The following is a 27,048-nucleotide window of genomic DNA, read 5'->3' as shown; positions in this document are numbered from 1 at the left end:
TACGGCACTCCAACTAGAGACGCTCTTTTAGATGTTGTCGTTGTCAAAACCTAATTCCTTCGAAAATGGGGAAAAGGGGCTTGACGCTTAGTCATGTCGCTTAAAAGCGGCGCGCTCTAATTGGAAAAAGGCCAGGAGTTCCTTGAGTGGGGACGACACAGATATAAGATGCTGTCTACGTGAAGAAGCCAAGGAGAAGAAGGCTGTCACTTAACGGTGATAAAGTAGTGATCAAGCTTTAAATCAACCACCCACAGAAGGAAGATACATCAACTTCCGGTGCTGCAGTTGAAAGGTGCTAACATTATCTCCTTCATACCACGATAGGGCCAGACTACCAAGATATGCATTCCCGCATTTGGAGCTTGAATAATGGTGAACTATTCATCCCAGGATCAGATCAAGGCTACTGTATCATTGTGAGTACAGAAAGTCTGTGCGACCTACTACATTGCCATATCCACTCTGTCCATGACTGGAATGACGCAATCATTAAACAATATAGAACACTCACCGAAAGGAAGTGTGCCATTCAATTATTGATCCTTACAAAATCAACAGTCAATCATAGATTACAAGGAGCATCTTGGGTAGTGAAACTTACATCGCAAGAACACTTAACAGCTTCCCGAGCATTTGCTAGGGTGGGCGGCAAATATAAGCTGTTGAAGCATTGGCAGTTCGAGCCAGGAAATCTACAACTTTCAAACAGTATTTAATTTTTATATATTTGTTATTTATTATTTTTTTATTTTTATATATGTATGTTGGTATTAATCATTTATTCAATGACATTGCTTTTTTATGAATATGAACCTTGTTTGCAGGGCTTTACAATTTCCTCCCAATGGTTGGTTACGTATGTCATTAAATCATGGAAGCATTACATGGATTACTATATTTTCTAGTGGAAGAGTTATTTTACGCTGTTTTGGTGATACTGGTCATATGTTGCCTGAATGGATAACATCAAATTAAAAAATATTGGTATCAATTTCAAATTCATCATAATTTTATTATATAATTTATTAAATAAATTATTATCTTATTATCAAGATCAAAATAGAAACACAATAAAATTAAAAACGCTATTTTATTTAAATAATAGGTTTTTAACTTTAAATATAAAAAATATAAAGATAACTTGGTATATTATAATTCTCGAAAGATGTATCATTTTAATTGAAATAATCGATTATTTAATCTATTTAAATATTTAATTATTATTGCAGTAACGATATTTAAAATGTATAAAATTTATTTAAAGGTATTTCATTTAAAAATGTATATTTTGTACTATTTTAATATTCATTATACAATTCTTATAATTTTGTTTATATTAAGCGATTTTTTATTTTGTTGTACATTATTGTTAAACATTAATATGAATTATATACTATAGTTCAATATTAAAATTATTTATTAATTATTCATTTATATCCATACATAAAATTTGCTAATTACAAGCTAAAATATGATTCTAATTAATCTAATCCATTGCCATCAATGACATTTCAGACGACAAAAATTTTCTGCAACAAAATCATAATAAATAATGCTGAGAATTGGTTCAAGATAGTTATTGATACATTTTTCCAAATCCTGAACTATAACAGAAATACGAAAAACATTCTAAATACAAAGACAAGCGATAAGCACGTACTGAAGAACAGTTTTTGTTATTAAAAAATTAATAGTTACTTTGGTTAAAGTTATTTTGGCTTTAATTTTAGTTTATTTTATTTTAGTTTATTATACTTAAAGCATATTCTAAAGAAAGATCTAATAGTGGACATAAATTTACAGTTTAGATAGTGGATTCTCTGTATTTTAAAATATCTGAAAAATTCAATAAAGTATAATTAATGATTTTAAACGAAATAAAAATTATATTTTTTAATTGTATAGTCTAGAATTCTTATATTATTATTTATACATATATTAAAATCACTAAAAATAATTTCTATTGAGATTTAATTTCAAAATAATGACATAATAATAAAAATATTTTTAACTATTTTTATTTAAAATTATAAATAAATAAAAATTTCATGATCCGTTTTTTTTTCTCTAGAATCAATTTATTCATGTTCATATTGATAATAATTCTGCAGAAAATTCGAATTGAAATAAAAAAATCAACTTTATAAATAACTTTAGTATGGATGTGAATTATAATGAAACAAGTTTATTTTATTCGTCAAATGAAAAATAATAAAGAGAATATTAAAAAATGTATGTTTATTTTTTTATTATACTTTTAAGACTATATATCTGTTGTTAACCTCCGTTTGATGTTGGGTGGAGCTGTTGCTGCCAAGTGGAAGGGACAATGCAATTATTCAAGACTACTTGTACTGTTTCTTGTCTTTCCTTTTATTAAATATAATAATATAATAATTAATGATCATGAAGTATATGAATGATGGTATGATTGAATAAATATAGGAAGTTTCTTCTATTTTGTTACATGCTGATGAGTGTATATCCTTTTTGTTGTATAGTAGGTGCTATCTATATACTATGCTATAATATGCGTTCGAGCTGCCGCTGATGTATTATGCGTCGGTCTAATGTATGAGCTACCTCAGTAGTAATATGCGTTAGAGCCGCCGCTATTTGTATTATGCGTTGGTGTAGCCGCCGATGTATTATGCGTCACTCGAATGTATGAGCTGCCTCAGTAGTAGTATGCGTTAGAACCGCCGCTATTTGTATTATGCGTCGGTCTAATCCGTTAATATGTGTAATATGATTTTTACGTTTGCACTAGCGCGAAATTAGTTTAAGTTTAGTTCAACGAATTTGATAATATAGCGTCACTATTTCTTTCTTAGATTATTTACTTAGATTATTACGAATGTATACCGCTACAGTGAGTAATAACTGTAGAAAGAAGATTGAAGATGAATAGTGCGCTTGTTATGATTGTTACTAGACTGCGGAAAGACTCATTGCTGCGCATGAAGCGCAGCCCTTAAATATTATTGCACTATTCCTTAAACGCCGATGTTTGTTGCCATGACGCTATTGGTCGTGACGTCACAGGGCATAGCCTGGAAGATTCTTTGATTATTGTTTTATTTAAATAACTGAATCGCGCGTTCATACCTCTCCCACTTTCGCCATTCAATTTTTCAATACATAACAGTATCAATAATTAATAAATAACTGTTGATTAGATATATTTTTTTTTACAATCTAATAGTACAAATTATGTTTATATTTATAATTTACAGGATTGAAAAAGGGAAATAGCTACCAGCATGTATTTTAGACATGTATTTAAGAATAAAATATTTTTTGTATATCTGATGCCCATATAAAGATAAAAAATGTATAACTATTCAATTGAAAGAATTTTATTATGTAAACATTTTTTTACTACTTAATAATCAAACAAAACTAAATATTATTTATAGTATATTAAAAATTCAATATGTTTACAATAATATTCAAAGATTTATAAATAGTAGCTTTAAACAAACGATCTTAAATCAGTTATCATTTCTCAATAATTTAAGAGCTAAATTAAAATTTGACAAACGTTTAATGATTAATAATGAAACATATATATATATATATATATATATATTCTGGTTAGATGTATAAGATATACTGACTCAAATTATTACATAATAAGTAATTATAAATATAATTATGTAGTATTAATTTATATTTATTCATTTATTAATTTCTTGATTTTCTGGTTATTATTTGAAATATCTATTTTAAGTAATTGGATATTATAAAATTCTTCTTGTATACGAATGTCACTTTCATTTAATAAATGATTTATGTCTTCAAGGTATTTTTTCGTTATCCTAAAATGAAAAATTATAGTAATTGTCATTAGATCAAATATTTTAATCTTTCTTCGTTATTTGAAAGCTTGATTTTATATACCTAAAATATAAATTATAAAAAATAGAAAATTATGATTACATTATAATATTATAAACTTAAAATCCATTTGATCATAGTAAACATTAAAAAACTAAAATATTTATTACATCGACATATTCAACTATACGTGTTTCATCATGCTTTAAATTTATTTTAAGCACCTTTGTGATGAATATATATTATAATATATATACAAATAGATAAGAATATGTTAATACCAGAATCGTTGATACTCGCAAAAAAAAAAAAATAAAGCAATACAAAGTGATTAATAGTATACAGACCATACATATTTCAACTAATGAAAGATATAAATAGAAACTATTCATTGGAAGACAATTTATATATAATAGACTATACTTATTTACATAAACAAATCAGAACCTAGTAGATACATTAAAAATATTATATCTTTAAATGCATTGATCTAGTTCCACTATTAATGTAACAACGTTTGTATTTTGTATTTAATATTAATTTTATTTAAAATTCATGAAATATATTGTATAAATATATGTGTTTATATAAAAAAATATATATTCATTTTCTTCTATTAATTATTTTAATATTGAATCATCTACTCTTTTTTTGTATTCACATGTTTTATTTAATATTTTTATCGAATATGTACAAGCTAGAAATTAATAATTTTAATTTAAAATCGACATTACATATAAACATAATACACCATTGATTCAAATATAAATCAGTTTTTTAGTAGAACAATATATATTTATTGTATAACATGTAGTTTATTAATTTTGTAAAATGATTTAAATTATTTAAAAATAAAAATTACTCATGTATCATCTGTACACTACCTTCTAGTGGATTCAAAAATTAAATGAATCGTAGAGAAAACGAAATTTATAAAGAATAATTTTCTAAATTATAAAGCAAATATATTTTCTGTCAATAATTCTTAAATAATTTGCTAATTAATACGAATAGTGTACTAAAATATATTAATTTTTTTAATTTAAATTTAAAATCTAATTTTTATATGATATATATCGACATATAAGATATATAATATTCTATGTGATAAACATAACTCTACAAGCATAAGATAAACAATTATTATTAACAATTACTATCTGATATCCGATTTAAATTTTGCTTTTCAAACACAATTTTATTTTAATTTACTTGTATTTTCATTTTTAGCTTAGTCTGATTATATCAGATTTTTGTGTCAGTAATAATGATTTAGTAGAGTTTCTTTTATTGAATACATATAATTGTGCGCGCTTTAATTAAGAGATTATTTCATTTTTTGTATCTAGATTAGAAATTCATAATAATTTCACTATTAATAAAAACTACATAATTATGTTATCAAATTTTATACTTACTTATTTTCTATATTGAAACATTTTTTCAAATTTAGATTTTGACTGATCAAAATCGAATATTCTTTTTGCATTATTTCTGTGTTTTCCTGAAAATATTTTTTAATACAAAAAGTAACACAATTTTTTATAAAATACTTAATATAACATTAATTACAACATATATAGAAATATTAAACATTAAATTTAATAAATAATAAATAAAAATATTTAAAAATATTAATGTAAATAATTCATAATTGTGATATAATAGATAAAAAATATAAATAATGTAATAGATATAAATATCATAGATACATATGATGTGAACAAAAAAGTTTACACTCAATATTTACTATGCAACCGCCGATATTCAAACAGAATTTAGTTATTAATAATTACATTAGTACTTTTAAAATTATCGTGTATCTAAATTTTTATTTATGGTTTATCTTAGACAGGATTTGAATAAAATTCTTGTAACTGGAAATATTTATTTATAACAAAAATAATAAAAATTATTAAAAAATAAATGTAAAATTTTTTTTAACATAAATTAAAATACATTTGTTCGGAATTGGAGCATTTTTCGAGGCCTTCGGTTCTCAGAACTTCATCAAACCTTCTAGCCCTCGAATTTTTACATTTGCTTTTGCCGAATTGTCGACTGAAACCGAAAGCTCAAAGCTTAGATTCTCGAACCTTCTACAAGGCGGCTAGCTCCGCATAGCAGCATCAAGCATTGTTGCAAGGTTTAGCTGCCGCGCTGATACTTAAGGAAGCGCGCATCAAGACTCCCAATAGTTATCACTCAGCAGTCACTCGGTATACAGTATCAGTTATTCCTCCGAGTCAGTCACTCGTCCTAGCCACGCCATTAATCGGAGTCTTTTGCAGAGAGAAAGTCACGCAACACACGCTGTCTCAGTGCAGCCATTACAAGGAACTCACGTTCAATTCTCCAGTGCGCAACGGTTAACAACCAGTCAAGGGCTGACTGCAGTTCTAGAAAATAGTTGACTATACTTATTGAGAATAACAACCACATGAATAATTCCATACTTTCCTTCATGAGTGTGTTAACTCTCCCTGCTAATCCTTACTACGTTAGCAGAGACCACAATTCTCACACTTTCCTTATGAGTATGGTTGACTCTCCAAGCTAATCCCTGCCACATTAGCACAAACCACATTTCCATACTCCCTTATGAGTATGGTCGGTTCTTCTTGCTAACCTTTACAACGTTGGTATAGACTTCATTTCGAGCCAGAAAACTAAATTCACTTGATCCTTCGAATCGCATCAAATAAATAAACATTGTTGAATAGTATTCATAAATAAAATAATTTTAAAATTGGGACTAAAAAATTTAGGAAATTTTACTCATACATCAAAATTGCCAAAAAAGAATATTGTTCATAATTAATGACGAGTTTTAGTGCTTAGATAATATATATTAACTGATAAATTTTATATTTTATATACTAAACGTAATACAATGTCAAATAATTAAAATTAAATAAAACAATAAAAATAAAAATTATAAATATACAAATTATTATAGTTATAGTAAAACAATGTATAAATTATTTAATTTCATTCAACTCGGTTGGTTATAATGTATACATATAAATAGTCGGTTGCTGATACTTTATGCTTCTCGATTGTTTATCATTCATATATAAGTATCTATAAAAATAAAACATTTGCATTATTTTATCTTATAATTTTTTTCGTGCAACATGATAACCATTACTTAATAAACGATTGTGTGTGTTGCATTATATCCAATATTTAACAAAAAACTTCAGCAAATAATGAAGTCTTACATATACTATTTAATTAAGCAGATTAATACATGAAATAAAATTTACAATAATTTTTAAATAAACTAAAATAATGTACGACAGCAAACAAAATTATATCGTTTATTAATATTATTTTTATACTTATTTACGAGTAAAATTATTTTACATTATTATAATAACAAAAACTAGAAAACATAAATAGTTCCAGTTTATAAAAATATATAATTGAATTGACATTTTTAATTCAGAGAAGAATCATATTATGCTACGAATTTTTTCGGTAATGCATTACATTCAAACTTAGACAGAAATGAAGGAATAGACATTAAGAATAAACATTATAAAAGAAAAATATAATAAAAACCAAATTCTATAATAGGATAATAATTTGCAATGTGTTCGAGATTGTGAGAAGTTTTTCAATGTAAAAAAACATCTGGCAAAACAACATCATTAAATTGTCGTTAGTCTTGAGTTAAACTCCTGCTCATTTTATATCAAGCTAGAATATCATAAAAATTATTACACTCAATTATAAAGCTTGATGAAAACCCTCTCACAGACGTCGGAGACACGGAAACGTCAGTACATCTGGAAAACTCCGAAAATTAGTCATGCTAGTTACTTCGCATTGCCAATGCGTACATTGTTTAACGCGTTAATGACCTAACTGTGTTGGCACAAACGCGTCGGCTCTGCTCATACTAGAACAATTTGAAGTGCCAGATGTACGTAAAACTCTTGACCATAAAAAATATTTCCTACTTTTCACTGCAATCCAAAACCCCAGCACGTGCGACATCGGGCAACTGGCGTACGTGCGCATTCGGCATCTTAAGACAATGCTTACATTGTTCTCAAATACGCCGAATCTTGCCGAACGCGCTAGCTAATCGACAGCGCTCCCAGAGGACCTCCCATATCGATAAGTCCCAGAGAAGGGAGAGAAGACGAATAGGAGACGCCCCCCCCCCTTCAGACACTTTTACTAGTACAATTTCCCAGTAACAAATATATATAATTAAAATTAATTAACAAGAAAATCAATAGAAGAAATAAATATAATGTTTAAAATATTGTAAACCGAAACCATTAAGTATATATAGCGTTATACATACATAATTGAGTGACCAAGTTGGAATACAGCTCATATATTACGAATGACAACTGCTGATTATATTCTTAGTTATTTTTTGTTTTGAGCCTTACTAAAAAGTGATTATTTAATACATTGCTCAAAAGTATCATAAATAAAAATAAAAGTATTATATAAATATAGTTTTATTAACAGAAACTTATTCGACATATTCACAATAAATTTATGTTTTATGTTGTAATATTCAAAAAATTATTATTTTGCATTATCCGACATACTTTTCATAATAAATTGTCTTTCATATTATGAAATATATTTCACGATTACAACCATTATTCTAATGATTCTAATATACGATAAAAGTGAATTATTATCATATAATTATATATAGATTCAAACTTTTTTATAATACTAATAATTTTCTATTTGTATTTACATACAAAATACTAACTTGAATGAAACTAAATCTAGGGTAATAAAATTCAATTGTTCTACATTAATTAAAAATTATTAACATATCTTTAATCATTATTAAATTAAAATAAAGAAAAATAATTGGTTATAACGTTCGATAAAAAAATTTAATTTAATACATTTTTTAAACAATTTTTTAAATATATAACTTCAACAATACATATAGTCAAAGTGTGTGCTTACTTGTATTAAATCTAGTATTTTTCCCAATGGGTTTGACGTACTGGCTAATTGTTGTATATCATTTCGAAGATTTTCAATTTGTTTCGTTAATGTTCCACTTTTTATAACTAGGCCATTTTTCTAAAATATTATAAATATATTTAATGTTATCATACGTAATAAATATATTAATTAATTAATTTAGACATTTGTCGATGTTACTTTTCAATTACTATTCGAGATTGAAGCCAGTTTCAAGACCGCCGATTGTCGGCATCGCCGGCCTTTTAGATCTCAGATTTCTGTAAACACTTGAACGAGAATTTTTCGTATACTTGTTATGTTTTGGTTTCGAATGGCCCGTAATGTTTATATGGTTTTCAGGTAATAACATCGCCCGGAAGTTTCTATCGGTATTACACCCTATTTTTTCTTTCATCAAATTCTCGAAAGTACTAAATTTGTCTTTCTACGCCTCATGTAAGATTCCATTGCAGCAACGACGATGCTTTGTTGCCAGCTAAGTGAGCTGCCGCGTGGATATATAAGGCAAGCACGAGGCGTGCCTTGCTCTCTTGCTAAACATTCTTGCCGAACCACCCTTGCTGAAACTATCACTTACTGAACTGCGCTTGCGGCCTACATCTTGTCGTGACCCGACAGCAGTGAACCGATTTAACCCTGTACCATTAGAAGTCATGGCAAGGGTCTCAGTCTGCCCTAAGCAGGACTGCCATGGAACAGTCGGTATTTTCAGCAGAGCCGCCACTAAACGATCAAGCCTTCAGTTTTCGTGCGCGTTTTCTAAAGGCTCATTGGTTATAGGCTTATAGGCTCATTGTAATTCTACCTTTCGTTCACTCATCTGTTATTAGTCAGTGCGTTTTAGTATATACTGCGACAACGACACGTGGCCGTATGTTCGACAGCCAACCTAAAAATACATGTACATTATTAATTAGAGTCAGCAAGAAAAGTGATTTAAGAGTGAAGCCATTAGAATCCTAATCAAAAGGGGTACGCCAGCCACTCAACATGCCTTGTCGATAATTTACAAGGTACATCCATTTATATTATTTAATAAGCTAGTCACATACGTGCAAATCACGTTTCACAAAACTGCCCCTAAAGAATCGAACGGGAAAGAGTACACTCTCTCGAACTAACACTTGTCACCGTACAGACCCGCAAAAGAGTCGACACAATTGACGCAACACGTCAATCACGAATAATCGACAACAAAATACAAGACAATCAAGTCCTTCAGAGCTCGATGGCATGTCATTTATGATTCTTGCGTGTGACTTGTTTTCTACTGATCCCATTAACAACAAAGACATAATTAATTAGGCACCAATTTCCACCAAAACTTCTTACAGTCTATCAATATAGTCATTCCTTCTACCAAGCATACTTGACTCAAGCACCATCTTCTCGTGCTCTTTCATGAGCCTGATGGACTACATAGACTGATATTTACAACATCAGCATAACCTTAATTTTCAAGATACACAGTAATATCAATAGAATCTACAATAATCAAGGACACAAGGAAACACCCTCACTATTACAATAGAATAATATTCTCTCTCAACAACAGTGCAATATTATAATATTTAACAAAATAATATATATTGTTTTACTAAAATACATAATACATAATATTTTTCAGTCCTTCTACTTATTATTTTCCTTTTAAGTTATCATGACGAAAGACTAATCCACTGAACTATTGAATTGGCAGTTCGAGCCATAAAACAAACCCTTAAAATCGACCAATTACGTAATATGCATTCTGTATATTCTGCTTGAATTGATATAAGAACTTTTCCTATACTCTACAATTCATTATGTTATATAGGGTAAAGGACGTAGAATATTAGGGAAAAAGTTAGAATAAATTCATATTAAATAGTAACTTGAATGGTGTAATCCTAAATGATTTAATTTTTATAATCAGTGGTGCTTATTTTCTTCTAATTTTTGTTGAACAAAATTTTCCAACTGGTATAAAACAAAAAATACAAATACAAAATTATATTTTTTGCAGGTGTGAAAGATATTTATAGTAGTACAACATAGTAGCAACATCTTTCCATTGTTGCCAGCTATCTAAACTGTCGCGTGGATATGTAAAGCAAGCACGCGACGAGTCTCTCTTTCTCTTCTATTCGTGGGTCCGCCATGACACAGAACACGATCTGAATTAGCAGGATCGCCATGAAAAATGGTTGAAGTGCGCTTAGTGGAAATTACTACACCGAGAAATCCATGGGCGTAAATCCTTGACACTCCTAGTATAGTGTCAAGTATAGCCATTATTCCGGAGTACAGCTCCGATCACAGTAACATCTGAGTGCTTGAGCCCAGGGAGCAACCTCGAACAGCGACGTTTAATACAGAAGTTTTAATTTTCAAGTTTCAATTTGGACTTTTCCAAGTACCTATAGCAGCCACTTCAAGTGTCAACTACAATTTTCAAGTTTCAATTTCTATGTTTCAATATTAAATATCTATTCAAGAACGTAAGAAAACTCCCAGCTCATTAAACATCTGGAAAAATCGAGATAAGAGTTCCGAAAAAGACGAACTCTCGGCTACTCAAGAAATAACATTCAAACGCGCCTAGGATTAACTAAATCTAAACAATTCAGCAAAACATCGAATTTCTAAAGAAAAATACAATTCGTAAACACATCTAGCGAGAACAAAGTTTCAAGTGTCCAACCAAACAAGTCATAAAAACTAATGCGACGCGACATTTGATACGGCCTCGCCATAAAGCATCTATCGACGACAAATCATAAACATCTGGCGTATACAAATCATAAAATTAATCTGAAAAACACAAGCCAGATGATACACTCAAAAACAATGCTACACCTAACCTTCACAACACTGACCGATCGCAACGCGCATGATTATAAGAAATGCATGCGACAATGCTAGGATGGAGAGGGAAAAGCGCGACATCAAGATCCCCCATCATGGAGGGGAGTTGAGCAAGACCCGCTCTCATTGGAGCCTCCATCTTGGAAAGACTCACTGGTGGGAGACCCCACCACTCGAAAGGCGCCGTGATTGGAATTACCATAAACTAAAGAAGAATTCTGATTGGATACACTAATAAGACTAAATCTCATTGGCGACGCCATGATCGACAAGGCAGCTTTGATTGGCGACACTAAAAGAGAGGGAATTCTCACCGACCACCGCGTGGTCGAGAGAAGGCTTTCAAAAAGTCAACGCCGGCATGGCACAATCACTTATCTTATCTTATCTAACAGAAAAAGAACAAGTCAATTAAACGCAAAAGTCCAAGATTAATCTATTCAACACAAGTACTAGATAATCAAATCATACAATCGCAGCAGTGTAATACAAAAAAAGGGGAATCGAGAACTACGAATATTAGTCCGCACAGTATACACAATCAAACTACAAGGAGCCCTACGAGGCAACTCAAAGAATAAGATAAAACATAGCTATACACAACGTGCAATTGCAACGTGCAATGCACAATTAATACATAACTATATCAAGCTATATACGCCAATCTGAAGATACGTAAAGCTATCTGCAAACATAATACAAGCAATTCAAACGACGCCACGTGCTCATATACAAGGAAGCGCGGGGGTTTATGACCTCGCTCTTCTGTGTGCATTATTTCATCTACACGTGTGTTACATATAGAGGATCAGCAAGGCATCAACTTCTTCCTGTGTATCCGACTTACGTGATAGCTCAGTGGCAATAAACATACAAATCAAGAAAAGCCAAAAAAGCAATTATAAAAATTAAACTAATAATAATTCAACTAGTGCAATCATAAATAAAACAAACTAAATAACAAAACTGCTCTTTATTGAATACATGTACTATCTTGTCCACTAGCCTGCAATCCTCCTATCAACATCAGGAGCTCGCATCTAATCTTAGTTACTTGGCCCTCCTCGCCCGGTACACTATTTTTAAACAGTATCATGTTTTAAATGTTCAAGGTTTAAATTTTGAATGCAAATACACACGCTTCAAGTTTCAATTTTTACTTTCAATTTTTGAATTCGAGTTCCGATCGTAGTGATGATTTAGTACCTTTTCTACCGAGAATAAACCGGAATACAGTGGTTCAATATCTTACCCACATGTGTAGTGTGCCTAGATGGTGCGCTTTGTATTTAATAATTAGTCTTGAAATGCAGTCACCACTTTTGACTGTTTAACTGTGACGCACTTAAATTAGTTATGAATTATTTGGCTTCACTGTTACGATTTTATTATTGTTGAGTCGGACTGAAGTATATATTAGTAATATATTAGTAAACTAAATAATGGTAAGTAATATAATATATTTGGTATATTAGTATAAACAGATTAATTGTTATATGGCGGAGTTTCGTGGGGGTGCGATTAATAACTGATAACTGATAAGAATTACTGAGAAATAATCGATGAGTGAATGATTGAAAAAAATAGTGAGCACCGGTGCGTGGTGAGCAGCTCTTAAATATTCTCGTGGCAGCTTACAACGCTGGCAACAGTGCATGGGTTTGTTGCTAGGCCGAAAATCTTGATGACGTCAGGAACTAAGCTCCAGAAACTAAGTCCAGAAGAGCATTGCCTTGGAAGGTTCGAGAATTTTCAATCGACGCTGCTATGCGGAAATATTGTAGAACACTAGAAAATCAGGCGCCAAACTATACAAGAATTCGCAGAATCAATGTTTACAAACGTAGTGTCCGAGTTTGTTTTTTTTGTAATTCTTCGAATTGCTCCGATCCCGAACAGATTTATACTTCAACGTATTGTGAGAATTAAATTTTTTAATTATTTCTTAAAGGTTATAGTAACGACGTCGAATACTCACCAAAGAGAAATAATCAATCTATTTCGTCTTAATAACTAGTATAAGTTTAGTCTCTTGAATGCTACAAATTATCAGCTATAGTTTACTGCTATAATAGCTATGATATTCTGCAGAAAAATGTTTTATAATAACTGTGTGGCAATCGGTTAAAATTGCTACCGAATTTAGGTTTGTCTGTATTTTTTATTTAACATATTATTGTTCTTTGTATGCATTCGTATTTTCTCGTAAAAATTTATCAAAATTAATTGTTTTTGGATAAACTATATCTAAGGTATATGACTACCAATGCAACTTGCTTTTTTGGATAATATATTCAGGATTTTCAGTTGACAATCATTAAATAATTAGGATCAAACAATCATTTAATCTTTAAGTAATTCGATATTTGTATTCGTTATAGTTAGACGTTCATTAAATAATCCATATTTTTGTAACGTGGTTGTTTCTACTAATATTCAATTAAAGCACACAGTTTTTACCAAATACTATAATTAAAGTTTTCTACTCTACAAAAATTAATTTATAAGTAAAAATCAAGGTGATAATTTAGTCAGAATAGATATGGATACACCGGACCCTCATTAGATGACTTAAACAGATTAATTAATGTCATAAATATTGTATATCTAAAATAAAATCAAGATTAATATTAACCTGTGTAAGAAGTTCTGAAACTAACTCCAGGGTTATTGAAAATGTATAATAAATATTATCATACTGTTATAATAGTAAAAAGAGTAAAGTTCCAGATTTAAAATGAAATCAAAGGTAGAACATGCTGGAGATTCGTGATGGTACAATTACAGATAATTTATTATCGGTATAAAAATGGATTCATATATCGATACGAGACAACATACGTCATTTTATACAGGTGTATCTATTTTATTAAATTAAATTCCTATATATAAAATAAATGAAAAAAATTTCTTAGTCTTAAGTACATTATTTGTAACAAACGTTTAATTATATATATTTACAATGTGAATTTTTATATTGATTTCAATATAATTTGAATAAAAAACTTTTTAAATTTCATGAGCTTAATTAATTTATGTAGTTTTTCAACTAATAAATATGTAATTTTATTAAATTTTAATTATTGTTTCAATTTACTATTCACAACTGAAATAATTAAAATAGTAAGTACTTTATATATATATTGTAAACAAGAGAGAAATTTCATTAATTTGTTTTTATTATATTTATTATCTAAAAAATTAGTCCTTATCGACGTTTACACATATTATGAAGGAATATTTGTAATTTAATCTCGAGTACAAGTTAAAATTAAAATTGTGGTTAAAAAATATTCTTATGTAATAATTTTTTACGAATAAAAACTATATGCATTGCATTTTACACATTTCAACTATCAAATACACGCATATGGAACATATTAAAAAATTATAAATAATTATATATTATCAGAACCGTTTCAGATAATCATTAATAAATATATTATGTGTAGTCGTAAGAATTTAGTTTTCATCTATAAACATTTCTCTTACTTTTTTAATTACTCTGGAAGTTATATCCAAATTAATCGAGTTAGTCAGATTCCTCTGAGTCTCTAATATTTGTGCAACTAGGGACCCTTGCTCTTGATTTAAATAGTTTGTATCTAAAAAGGTAAAATTAAAAATAATTTACTTTAAAAAGCAGTTATATTAATTACCTAAATTTTAAATATATTTATGATGATTTAAAAACATTAAGTACTTAACTTAAAAATTGCTTATAATATAAAAATATTCTATTCAATTTGCATTAAGCAATTAAGAATCATTGTAGTCGGAAATTAACCTTTACAATATATGCACTATTATATAACAATATTAAGCAATACTAAAAATAATAAGATGATAACGAAAATAAAGAGTATATGTTATTGTATCCGGCTCCAAATCCCAGTTTTAAGAAATACAAATTATATTTTTAAATAAATTTCAACTTAGTGAGAGAAATTTGTATAAAAAAAACATTGCTCAAGATATAATTAATTAAATTTTCTATAATAGAATAAAAATATATATAATAAAAGCTATCTCTTAATTGGAAAATAACTTAAATCAACGGTTATTCTTAGTATATTGGGTCTGATTAGATTTTAATAATTACTTAACTATTTATAAGTGATAAGAATAGGAAGTTCGTACGAATTTTTTTATATTAGATAACAAATGCTTGTTGATTTAGAAAAATTTTATAATTTTATAATGATATAATAGCTGTGATCTCACTTTCTTGAATAAATTGATTTTAGATCCTGTTTAAACTTTACAAAGCTGCCGCAAAATTGAGTTGAATAAAATGTAATAGTCGATTTTATTTGATTTTAAACTGGAATTTAATACTCTAAATATACAGACCACTGATGGATCTATATTGACAAGATATATACTATTCTATTGCTTATATATTCATTTATTCATCTTTAGTTTAAAATTTTTTACAAATTAAGTAATCACATAACAAGTCTAAAAAATTTCCTTCTTTACTAAAGTTATAAGTTACACATTAAATAGTTCAATAACTTGTACATCCTACTTTAAATGATAACTGTTAATTCTCTCTCATATACTATTTTACATGGAATTTTTAAAAACTAATCATTATAAAATATATTTGTTATAAAATAATTTTTTTCATTAAAACGTATTATTTTAGCAAGTAAATTTCTATTTTTCGTCAAGAATAATGCGCGATATCAGATCCTCCTTGGCAGTAAATATCATTCTTCATTTTCGACAAAATATAAATTCTTATGTTTATTGAAATTTAGAATATACTAATGTTTAACAGACCGATTTTATGATCTTTAAAGAACTATATAATATTGTTATTATTGTAAATAAAAATAATGTTTATTCATACCATATAATTGTTGTGATTTCATTTGTTCGATTATTACAAAATTATCTTTATTTTTTGTAGAATCAAAATTATTTCCTTTAATAAGATTTGTATTAGTTTCCGCAGTATTTCTAAAAGAATATAAATTAGTCAAATGTAATTATTTTTTAAATGCATTCATTTAAAATATTTTCAAATTTAAATTTTTTCGTAAAAACGAAAGTTTTTAATTCTTAATAATATGTCACTTTCATTATATTATATCTTTATTAATAATTAAAATAATAAATATAAACTTGCAAAAGAATTTAAATTCAATGTTAGCTTCTTGTTATAAATACAAAAGTTTATAAACTGTATTTAATGTATTGTAGCAAAATTGAAGATCTGTCACTATACTTAATTGAAATTTAAAATTCTTACTTATTTATTTTTTTCATAACTGTATCGATAATTAGGATTTTTTAAAGAACCACTAGTGTTCTTTATCTTGTGGTCTCAGTATGTAAATATTTTTGTTTTAATTTTCACATTAAATATCAAAATAATTTCGGCATAGCTTTTTCGGCATAGATTATTAAACATACCTTAATTTTTAACATTTATCGGTAGGAAGTCAAAATCTAACGCGATAATAAGTTATATGAATTTAAATATAAATTCCAAAGTATTGCTATTAATACTGTATGATTAAATGCAATATAATATATGTGTCTCTGATAGGTATTGAAAATTCGAAAAACGGAATAAAAAAAGTGGGATAGGTATGAGCGCGGGATTCAGTTGTTTATAAACAATAGCCAACGAACCATCCAAGGCTATGTCCTATAAACGTCACGATCAATATCGGCATAGCAACAGAGACCGGCACCTAAAAACTAGCACGATAATATTTAAGGGTCAGTCTTTGTCCCAGTCTAGTCTAATAACAATTACGCAGTCATTATAACGGGCGCACTATTCAATCTTCAAGCTTCTCTCTACAGTCATCACTCACTGTAGTGGTACACGTACATAATGCTCAACTAGTAAGAAATTTAACAAGCAAATAGTGACGCCACATTATCAAAATCCGTGAACTAAACTTAAACTAATAACGCGCTAGTGCTAACATAATTCGAGAGTCAAAATATTGAAATCATACTACATATATTAACGGATAAACCAATACTAAGGCAGCAGCGACCCGGTCCCTCTTAGATGACTTCGGTACGACAGCAGCGGCTCTCACGCATACTACGACTGCACCGACTCCTCACACCACGGAGAGGATACACACTCTCCTCAGCACGTAACACAATTGAAGAAACTTCCGCAATTTATTCACTCACACCTTCATTCATACTTTTCATGATCATTAACTTTTTATTATATTATTATATTTAATAAAAGGAAATACAAGAAACATTACAAGTAGTATTGAATAATTGCATTGCCCCTTCTACTTGCCAGCAGCATCTCCACCCACCATCAAAGGGAGGTTTTTAGTCTGATCCCAGACATTTTGGTCCTTCGAGCCGGATAAGTGGAAATCAGTGCATTCGTCCAATACTGCTACATCAAAAGGAAAACAGCCATAGTAATGATATTTACAAGCAGAATTCCAATTCACAATCAAAAAGTTCCTTCAATACTGTAAGTACGCAACTATTGTGCTCATTATAAGAAAATGTCAACCCAAGACAAAACAGAAATCAAGGAACCGGTGAATGCAAATGCATCCACGGTCCATGAACGCAACACTCGTAGCACAACCTAGGAAGGTGGCGAGCCGTTTCCATTGGCGACCTCATCCCTCTCTGAGACTTGGCTAGACGAAGGGTTCGCTTGGGCGTGGTCAATTTTCCAATGCGATCGACTAGATGTCTCACAGCCAAGAACAGTGCAAGCATTGCCTTAAAGGCTGAGTGCGCACGTATGGTCATTGCATATTGTTGTACGTGCGGGTTTTGGGTTGCAGAGAATCAAGTAAATGTTTTGTACTCAATGCTTTACGCATATCTGATATTTGTTCTGAATCTACTTTGGGGCTTTCTCGGCAATAAACCCATTAAGTTCCACTGCACTGGGAATATGAGCACGTTTCGCTAGAATTTTCCAGATGTTTTATGACACTAGTGCAAAATAATTATGAGCAGGAAAGTTTTGAAGTCTTAAATACACTTTTTATGATATTACTTGCCAGATGTTTTATTGCCTTAAAAAAAAAGAGTCTCTCATTCTCAAACAAGTCAACACAAGGAGCACAGACCTCAACCTGGATGAGGTACTATATATGGGAGACACCATTGACGAGATACATAAGACATTCGTAATAGAACATAACTATACTATATTGAAAACACCTGGTGTTCGGGATTGATGCAGTCCCATGAATTTCAAACAAAAGAAAGGTCATACGCGCAGTCTGGCGTACCGCATGTGCGCCTAGACTGACCGCACGTGCAGCAAGGCTGACCATCACGTGCGCCTATGCTGATCCGAGTGCTGTGCTGTGCGGACCGAGGCGGGTACTCGAGCAAAATGTTTACAAACAAAACTCAGCAAGAATTCACTTCGCTCTCCATCAAGCGTAACTGCCGGTCAGTGCAAGTATACTGTTGGACGCCGCGTGGCCACATTTTCGGCAACATAGGCTCATTTGTAAATTCACTTCGCTCTCCATCAAGCGTAACTGCCGGTCAGTGCAAGTATACTGTTGGACGCCGCGTGGCCACATTTTCGGCAACATAGGCTCATTTGTAAATTCACTTCGCTCTCCATCAAGCGTAACTGCCGGTCAGTGCAAGTATACTGTAAAGACGCCGCGTGGCCATATTTTCGGCAGCATAGAAAAGATAATCGGCAGTTTTTAATAAGTGATTACAGTGAAGCCAATGGAATAGTAATCTAGGGGAACATTAACTACACAGCATCTAATACACCCAGTCTGCAGTTCATCAGGTACACCTTTTTATTAATAAAATAAACAAGTCACATCTCGCGCTATAGTCGATCGGGCACACTTACGCTCTCTCGAACTGATCCCTCGACATCGTACAGGCCCGCTAGCAGAATCAGGGCACGTTTACGCTCTCTTGAACTAACCACTCGACATCGTACAGGCCCGCTAGCAGAATCAGGGCACGTTTACGCTCTCTTGAACTAACCACTCGACATCGTACAGGCCCGCTAGCAGAATCAGGGCACGTTTACGCTCTCTTGAACTAACCACTCGACATCGTACAGGCCCGCTAGCAGAATCAGGGCACGTTTACGCTCTCTTGAACTAACCACTCGACATCGTACAGGCCCGCTAGCAGAATCAGGGCACGTTTACGCTCTCTTGAACTAACCACTCGACATCGTACAGGCCCGCTAGCAGAATCAGGGCACGTTTACGCTCTCTTGAACTAACCACTCGACATCGTACAGGTCCTGAACAGCTGACTCAAGAGTCACTGTAGTTCACACAAATTGGTCACAAAAGAACAACACAGATCGACTAATAGACTATAAATACAGATTGTTAAATCTTTCACGAATTAGAAATCTTATCATTAACTGTTTTTACCTGTGACTAGACTCTTCTACTGTGTCCTTACATAATTAAAGACACAATTGATTACATAATAAATTCCATTAAACATCTGACACCACATCAAGTACAACTATTCATCCATCAAGCATACTTGATTCTACACCATCATCCCATGCTGCCGCCTCACAAGCATGATTGACTGACGACATCAGCTGACATTGACAACATCAGCATAACCTCAAAGCAACACAGTTATATTCATAGAAGTCTTCATAGCATAAGAATTATAAGAACACATCATTTGATAATCCAACAGAATTATTTATCTCTACACAACAGTGCAATATTATCATAATTGTTTTACAATCATTAACCTTGTTTTAATAAATATATTATATTTTTCAGGCTTGTCTGTTATTGCTTTCCTTTAAAATTATCCTGCCGAGAGACTAATCCACTGAACTATTGAATTGGCAGTTCGAGCCATAAAATAACCCTTTAAAATCGAACACCTGCCCAGCAACAGGTGTCAACCATGAATACTTTACAAAGAGTGCAGTGGAAGAAGAGCTCATATGCTATGCCATGCAAGAGCGATTGTCTGAAGGCTGCGTCAGGAATTAGGCGAATCGACACAAACAAGCAAAACTACCAAGCCTGAGGAGAAGGCACATGCAGTAGAGGCACGATAAATGGTATATATATATATATACGACATACCTATTCCTAAATCCTTAGAAGACTTGTAGGCACCTATGTAATGATATCCTAAATGCAGGGAACTCCATAATAGTGGACGTAGCCTTAATGCACGTCGACGACCAAACAAGAACAGCATGGGAACGATCACATAGGGTCATCATCATCATCCGGCTCAAGTAGCGGCACTAGAGAACGTTACTGAAATGAGGGAACAACAAACTCGATCTAAACCCTAAACATCCGATAAGAAATTCATAAGAACGTGTCAATCATCAACGGCGAACGAGAAGGGAGGAAGACAGTGGAAATTCAATCAATTTCACCTTCTATGTGTTTACTGCAATGAAAATGAGAAGTTATGGATGTGCGACCAATTAAAAAATCTCACCATTAACGAACCAAAGGCCGTTGGGAAAATACTACAGCCACGTACAAACTGTCTTGGAAATCACTTGTCTAGCCACGCTTCATCAAGAAAGGCTGTATGGACAGCAACAAGGCACAACATACTCTATTACACGATGAAAGGAGCCATTCATCCGAAGACGCTAGTTCATCGTTACACACCAGATGTCTAGATCGGAAACTACAAACTCGCCCAAGAGAAGACAAACAACGACCTTGCTGGACACCGTAGTGATTACAGTAAAATCATAATCAACTATGAATCAAGCTCGCCTTTCTATTAACACTAGATCTGAAACTACACTGATCACTGATGAATTGACAAGGAAACTTCAAGCAAACCCACAGGAAACCACGGTCATAATTGATAGTATAGGAACATTACTGATCGACATCACTGATGCAAACAATTAGTAAAATATTACATACAGTGCAAGTTACAAGTGCGAAGGTAATGCACTTACTAAACAAGTTTCACCGAATAGATCAATAGTCGATTTTAAAACAAATGTTTATCCCGAAATACTAATAATAGAAATGATGAACTCCCCGAAAATATCTGATTACCTATATCTCCCGAGGAATCTGAAATTACAGACAACATTTGAAGTTATTTGCAAAGGATGAATATAATAGACGAATCACATCATCCTCAGAATGAAGATTATCGGATAAATATTTATATATCATTTCAATAAGGGATAAATCTGAATTTAATAAAACCAACTGAAGCTATAACCCTAGAGCAATATATCAGAAATAAATATTAGACTATATTAGACCGAAAAAATCAGTTACACAGGCATCCCACCGGATGATATTCACAATCAAAGAGAGGTTTTTAGTCTGATCCCAAACAGTCTCATAATAGAGTATCCGGCTCGAAGGACGAAACTGTCTAATAATAGAGTATCTGGCACGAAGGACCAAAATGTTTAATAATAGAGTATTCGACTCCAAGAACCAAAATGTCTACAATTAGGGTAACTCTAAGATAGTTGGTGAGAGGATTGTGGGTAAGTGGAAGGGATAGTGCATGTATTCAATAATTAACACATATATTTTACTTGGTGTTTATTGCTATCTTCTTAAACTACACTATAATGATTCTAAGTTGTTGATGGAATCGTAGCTATGTTGCTGTTCCTTTATAGCTGCCACGTGGTGGTAATGTGCACTACATGTATAGGTAGAGAGTCGTAAATCTTCTGGTCCTGATTACGTGGTGCGCATGGTGGTGTAACTATACACGTCGAAGTGTGAAAGCGTCAATCTCAGCGCTTCTTCGTGTAGTGACACGTGGTGGTAGCTTGAGTGTTGCTCTCTATGAGCTTATTGTTTACCTTATTGGTTCTGCAGATGTGCTCTTGGTGGCACTTAATCTTGGTCTGCAGATATCGACGTGTACCGCACCTTGTAGGTCTGTCTTGTGAGAACTAAACTTGCCCCTTGTACTTCTGTAGATTGTGTCCGCTTGGTCGCTGAACAGATCTTTGCCTCGCGAAGCATATTGCATATAATTATCATTATTTATAAATGGGACTTTAACTTTGTAAGTTCGGCAGATTTTGTGCTCTTGATGGCAGCTCGTGATGTCTACAAGTTTTGCCTCGTACAGCAGCTTGTAGGTTTTGCCTTGTGTTGTGCTCTGTGCATCACTGTTTCCTTTTCTTGGCACTACTGAGAGTGTACACTTATCTTGCACTTATTATGAGTAGGATACGAATACCCTTTGCTTCTTTATTCTTAGCCTTTATTATTTATGTTTACATTCTTGATCGTCATTTAGGAATTGCCTTTTTCTTGGCGTCTCCAAACGCCTCTTACTTGCATCCAAACCACTAGAATAATTCTACGTTGAGATCTTGCCGTTCCTTGATGCTTACCATGTACAATATATAGAGGTAGGAACTCGTAAATCACCGAATCCTCTTGACGCGATGCGTTTGGGGGTGAATGTTCACACGAGGAAGTGTGAAGTCGTAAATCTCTTGACACTTCTTCATGTAGTGCTACGTAGTCGTCACCTGATTATGGTCACCTCCTTGAGACAGTGCGTGCTGGCACTGAATTCTTGAGAAAGTACGCATTGGTACTGAGTATGACAAAGGCCTGCAAATAGATGCCCTTGGGAACTATGTATGTGGTTCGACGTTGTGTAGTTGTATGAAACTGTTGCGTTTAGCTTCCATAGCGGCTCTGCTTAGAGAGTGTCATTCAGTGAATAGCTCCTTAGTGAGTAGCATGCCTGACTAGGCTGACTGACTATAAGCAGCGTCTCGTGGTCTGCTTGCTTTAAATATAAATGTTTAAAAAATTCGAGGACTGAAAGACTTATGAATTTCAAAGAGCAAAAGGTTTTAGAATAAATATATATTTATGCATAACTTTTTCTGCAAAATTTCTTTACAATAATTATAATTTAAATAAATATTTCATAATAATTTTATAAAAAAAATTGTTGTAGTCTTCTAGATTGACAAAAAATAAACTTTATTTTTTATAATTATAAATGTTTTCAAATAAACAATTTTAGTATGCAGTTGACTAGCAATATTTTTTATTAAAACATTGGTTAATTATATTAAATAATAGTATTTATTTATAAATATATAAGCATTAATCTGTTATAAAAGATATTTCTACTTACATGTTATAGTTTAGTTTTGAAAAATTTTTTTTTTCATTATTATTATAAATTAACACATTAATTGGCTCATTTTGCTTGTATTTTTCTTCGCAAAATGTTTGTATAATTTTTTTATTTTTTTTTTCCACTCCTTGAAAATTTTGTACAGAATTAGTAGTCATATTAGGATCCACAGATGTTGAAATGATAGAATTAGAATTTGAAAAATCATTTTCTTGTTTTTTAGATTTTAATTCTAATGAATTATATATTATTGTTTCTTTTTTAATTCCAATGAGAGAATTTTCATTTCTAATGTTTGAATTATGTTTGTTTTTTGTACACTGTAATAAAAATAGTTGTTCATACAATAGATCTATTTAAAAATGTTTCAAGATTATTGAAATATTTATTACTTAATATAAATATGGAAATTTTCAATTATGAAAATAGAATAACATTAGAATTAATAAATAATATTAATAGGAAAATTACTAATAACTTTCTAGTATATTATATATATTTATAGAAATTCGTAAAATAACGGATTATATCAATGCATTTGTTCGGGATTCAGAGAATCTCACGAATGTTATCATTTAAGGAAAAATCACAAAGGCTATCATTTCAAGGAAAAAACTCAACGGTTATCATTTCGGAAAAATGATTCAACGGTCATAACTTCTAAGAAAAATCTCCAACGGTCATTGGAGGTTCGGAAAAGCCGGTACACTCGAAATGATACAAATGAACAATTACCTCCATTGTTTCTAGTGCCACTATCGACTCCTTTGTTATCAACTAACAAAGCTGCCGCGTGACTATTTAAGACAAGCCCACCACAAAGCGCAGTATTAGATTTTAGTAGAGGGAAACTCGCACTGGAAGGGGAAGCGTCACTGCTTGAGTCAGCGGGAGATTCGCTCGCATCGGTGTAATGCAATGTCAATAGTGCGCATTACTTACATAAGCGTGAGGACCGTTGTTATACTTGTGGTGGTGAGTGTCATTCGTGATGCGTCGCTGCGTAGGTATTCGTGAGATCCGATGTGGTTGTAGTAGTGGTGCACTTCCGTGGTGCATTGCTGTTTATGTAGTTGACAAGAGCCGTTGGAGTCGTAATCGTAAGAAACGAGCGTGGTACGTAGCTTAAGTAAGCGTGGGAGCCGTTGGAGTCGCAATCGTAAGGAACAAACGTGATATGTAGCTTACGTAATTGCCTGGAGCCGTTGTAGTCGTAGTCGTAAGAAACGAGCGTGGTGGCGTAGCTTACGTGAGTTGGCTGAAGCCGTTGTAGTCGTAGTTGTAAGAAACGAGCATGGTGGCGCAGCTTACTTTAGTTGGCTGGAGCCGTTGTAGTCGTTGGCGATTGCAGGTAGAATGACGAGCCTGTCGTGAAGAGTGCTTGATTGAACTAGTAAGAGGCAAAGCACGGTAAGTGCAGCTCCTTAAATATTCTTGTACGAACTTGCGGCGCCGGTAGCGCATCGGTGGCTGTTACTATGCCGATATTTGTCGTGACGTCAATAGGGCATAGCCTTATAGGGTTCATTATTACTTTTCAGCATTATAGTCGCACATTCGAGTATCGGAATAAGAAGCATTTCTCGAGTTCGTTGGATAGTGTTTATAAACAAATGTTCGCGCGCTCATCCCTCTCCCACTTTGTATTCCGCTTTCAACTGTCTCAATCCGTAACAACAGACATTTTGCTTATTTCACACGTAAATGTACATTAATTCTTCGCAATATTTATTTCAGTAAAAAAAGTATATATTTATATGTTATTAATAAAAAAAAATGATAGAAAATTTTATGCCGTTTGTGATACGTGGATAAATGTATGGTATAAATAAAATGAATGATTATATGTAAGTATTCAAGCGAACCAGTGGTTTTTTAAAACTCACTTCCAGTTTAGAAGAATCAAGTATTCTATCTATGTCATACCCGTATACTTTTTGATCTGTTTTATGGTGATAAGCTTTTAAATTGTTTAAAGATTTAAGCTTTTCTGGTTCTTTTATTTTTCCGGACATCTCACATACTTTATCATTCGTTTTTGCATTTTCTGAATTTATTTTATCCATTACTTGATTCGTAAAATTGTTAACTTTTGATATAAAGTGATTATTATTAATGGATAAAATTATATTGTACTTTTGAATCGCAACATCACTAACTTAACTATAAATTTAAAAATTAAATAAAATTATCTAAAATTATATTAAATCGAACAAGTTTTTTCCTTTTTATATTAATATTAGGTTTATAATTAAACAGAATATTAATTAGTATTCTTATTAAAAATAGATTGACAAACAAAATAACATTTTTGTGAATATATATTATTAATTGAGTTTTATCAAATAATCAGATTGCATAAAATAAAATATTACACTAAATAAATGTTTAAAAAATCAAATTTAAAAATTTAATTTAGTTATGTAAAAGATAATTAAAATTTGTGTTATGTAGTCATAAACCATCAATTTTACAGACCATCTTACTACAATATTTAATAGGTTTTGAAACACAAAAATTAAATTAATTTAAAAAACGTTTAAATCTTTAGTGTTTCAATTAATTTTTATATACAATTTTTGTATCTATCTAAAACAATTGCAATAAAAAATCAAATAATTAATTTAATACACTAAAAATAATTGCTGTTGTAAGCATTCAAATTTACATACATATTTTATTTGTAGAAAAAAATAACCATTAAAAATAATTCTTTGTATAGATTTTAAATTATAAGAAGAATACATAACAATCAACTTCATGTCTTATTTAGAATATTTATATTGAATAAATATGTTTGTCAGGTCCTACAAAATACTTATATTACCTTTTATCAATATTTTTCTACATAATATAATTATATGGACATACTATATATAATTAATATTTTAACAAACACTAAAATGTAAATAATTGGTACCTATCAAGTTGCTCGGAATTGGAGCATTTTATTCGAGGCTTTCGGTTCTCTGAATGCTTATATTTTCTCACAACGATTTCGCAATTATCCAAAAGCAGAATTCTCGAACGTTCTACAAGGCTGTCTAGCCTTCGCATATCAACGTCGATTGAATTCTCGAATCTTCTAAGATTTACTTTCGCCGAATTCTCGACTAGCTTAATGCTTAGATTCTCGATTGTTTCCCAAGGCTGCTTAGCCTCGAACGATTACGTTTGCTTTCGCCGAATTCTTAACTAGCTAAAAGCTCGTTTCGAGATAGAGCTAGTTGCCGCGCAGATACTTAGGAAAGCGCGTGATAA

General features: G+C 31.4%; 2 protein-coding genes across 3 annotated transcripts in view; one reads left to right on the top strand and one right to left on the bottom strand.

Moving 5' to 3' along the window:
• LOC105365811 (serine/threonine-protein phosphatase PGAM5, mitochondrial-like) overlaps positions 1-1,030 on the top strand; it is a 28,814-nt gene extending 27,784 nt beyond the window's left edge. The window contains exon 5 of the mRNA XM_011504067.1: positions 828-1,030. Within this exon, the coding sequence (XP_011502369.1) occupies positions 828-978 (151 nt within the window). The 3' untranslated portion in view covers positions 979-1,030. The remainder of the gene's footprint in view (positions 1-827) is intronic.
• LOC105365812 (TRAF3-interacting protein 1-like) lies at positions 884-16,632 on the bottom strand. 2 transcript variants are annotated; one of them, XM_011504068.1, is made up of 5 exons: positions 16,529-16,632; positions 15,163-15,275; positions 8,800-8,919; positions 5,262-5,347; positions 884-955 (listed from the first exon to the last, which is right to left on the bottom strand). In XM_011504068.1, the coding sequence occupies exons 1-5, from the start codon at positions 16,548-16,550 to the stop codon at positions 922-924; spliced, it is 375 nt and encodes a 124-aa protein (XP_011502370.1). In that variant the 5' UTR covers positions 16,551-16,632; the 3' UTR covers positions 884-921. The 2 variants fall into 2 exon arrangements, with proteins under 2 accessions (XP_011502370.1, XP_011502372.1); XM_011504070.1 differs by lacking the exon at positions 8,800-8,919.
• Positions 16,633-27,048: the final 10,416 nt, after the last annotated feature.

Source organism: Ceratosolen solmsi, unplaced genomic scaffold, assembly GCF_000503995.2.
Source record: "Ceratosolen solmsi marchali unplaced genomic scaffold, CerSol_1.0 scaffold26, whole genome shotgun sequence".
NCBI lineage: Eukaryota > Metazoa > Arthropoda > Insecta > Hymenoptera > Agaonidae > Ceratosolen > Ceratosolen solmsi.
This window is presented reverse-complemented; position numbering and strand designations above follow the sequence as displayed.

What these genes read in the sequence shown, in the direction of transcription:
- LOC105365812 (XM_011504068.1), bottom strand. Translation starts at nt 16,550, where the DNA reads ATGAAATCACAACAATTATATG. An exon ending in GAAATCACAACAATTATATG is followed by an intron (nt 15,276 to 16,528) that starts GTATGAATAAAC and finishes TTACCTTTTTAG; the next exon opens with ATACAAACTATTTAAATCAA. An exon ending in CTTCCAGAGTAATTAAAAAA is followed by an intron (nt 8,920 to 15,162) that starts GTAAGAGAAATG and finishes ATAATATTTTAG; the next exon opens with AAAAATGGCCTAGTTATAAA.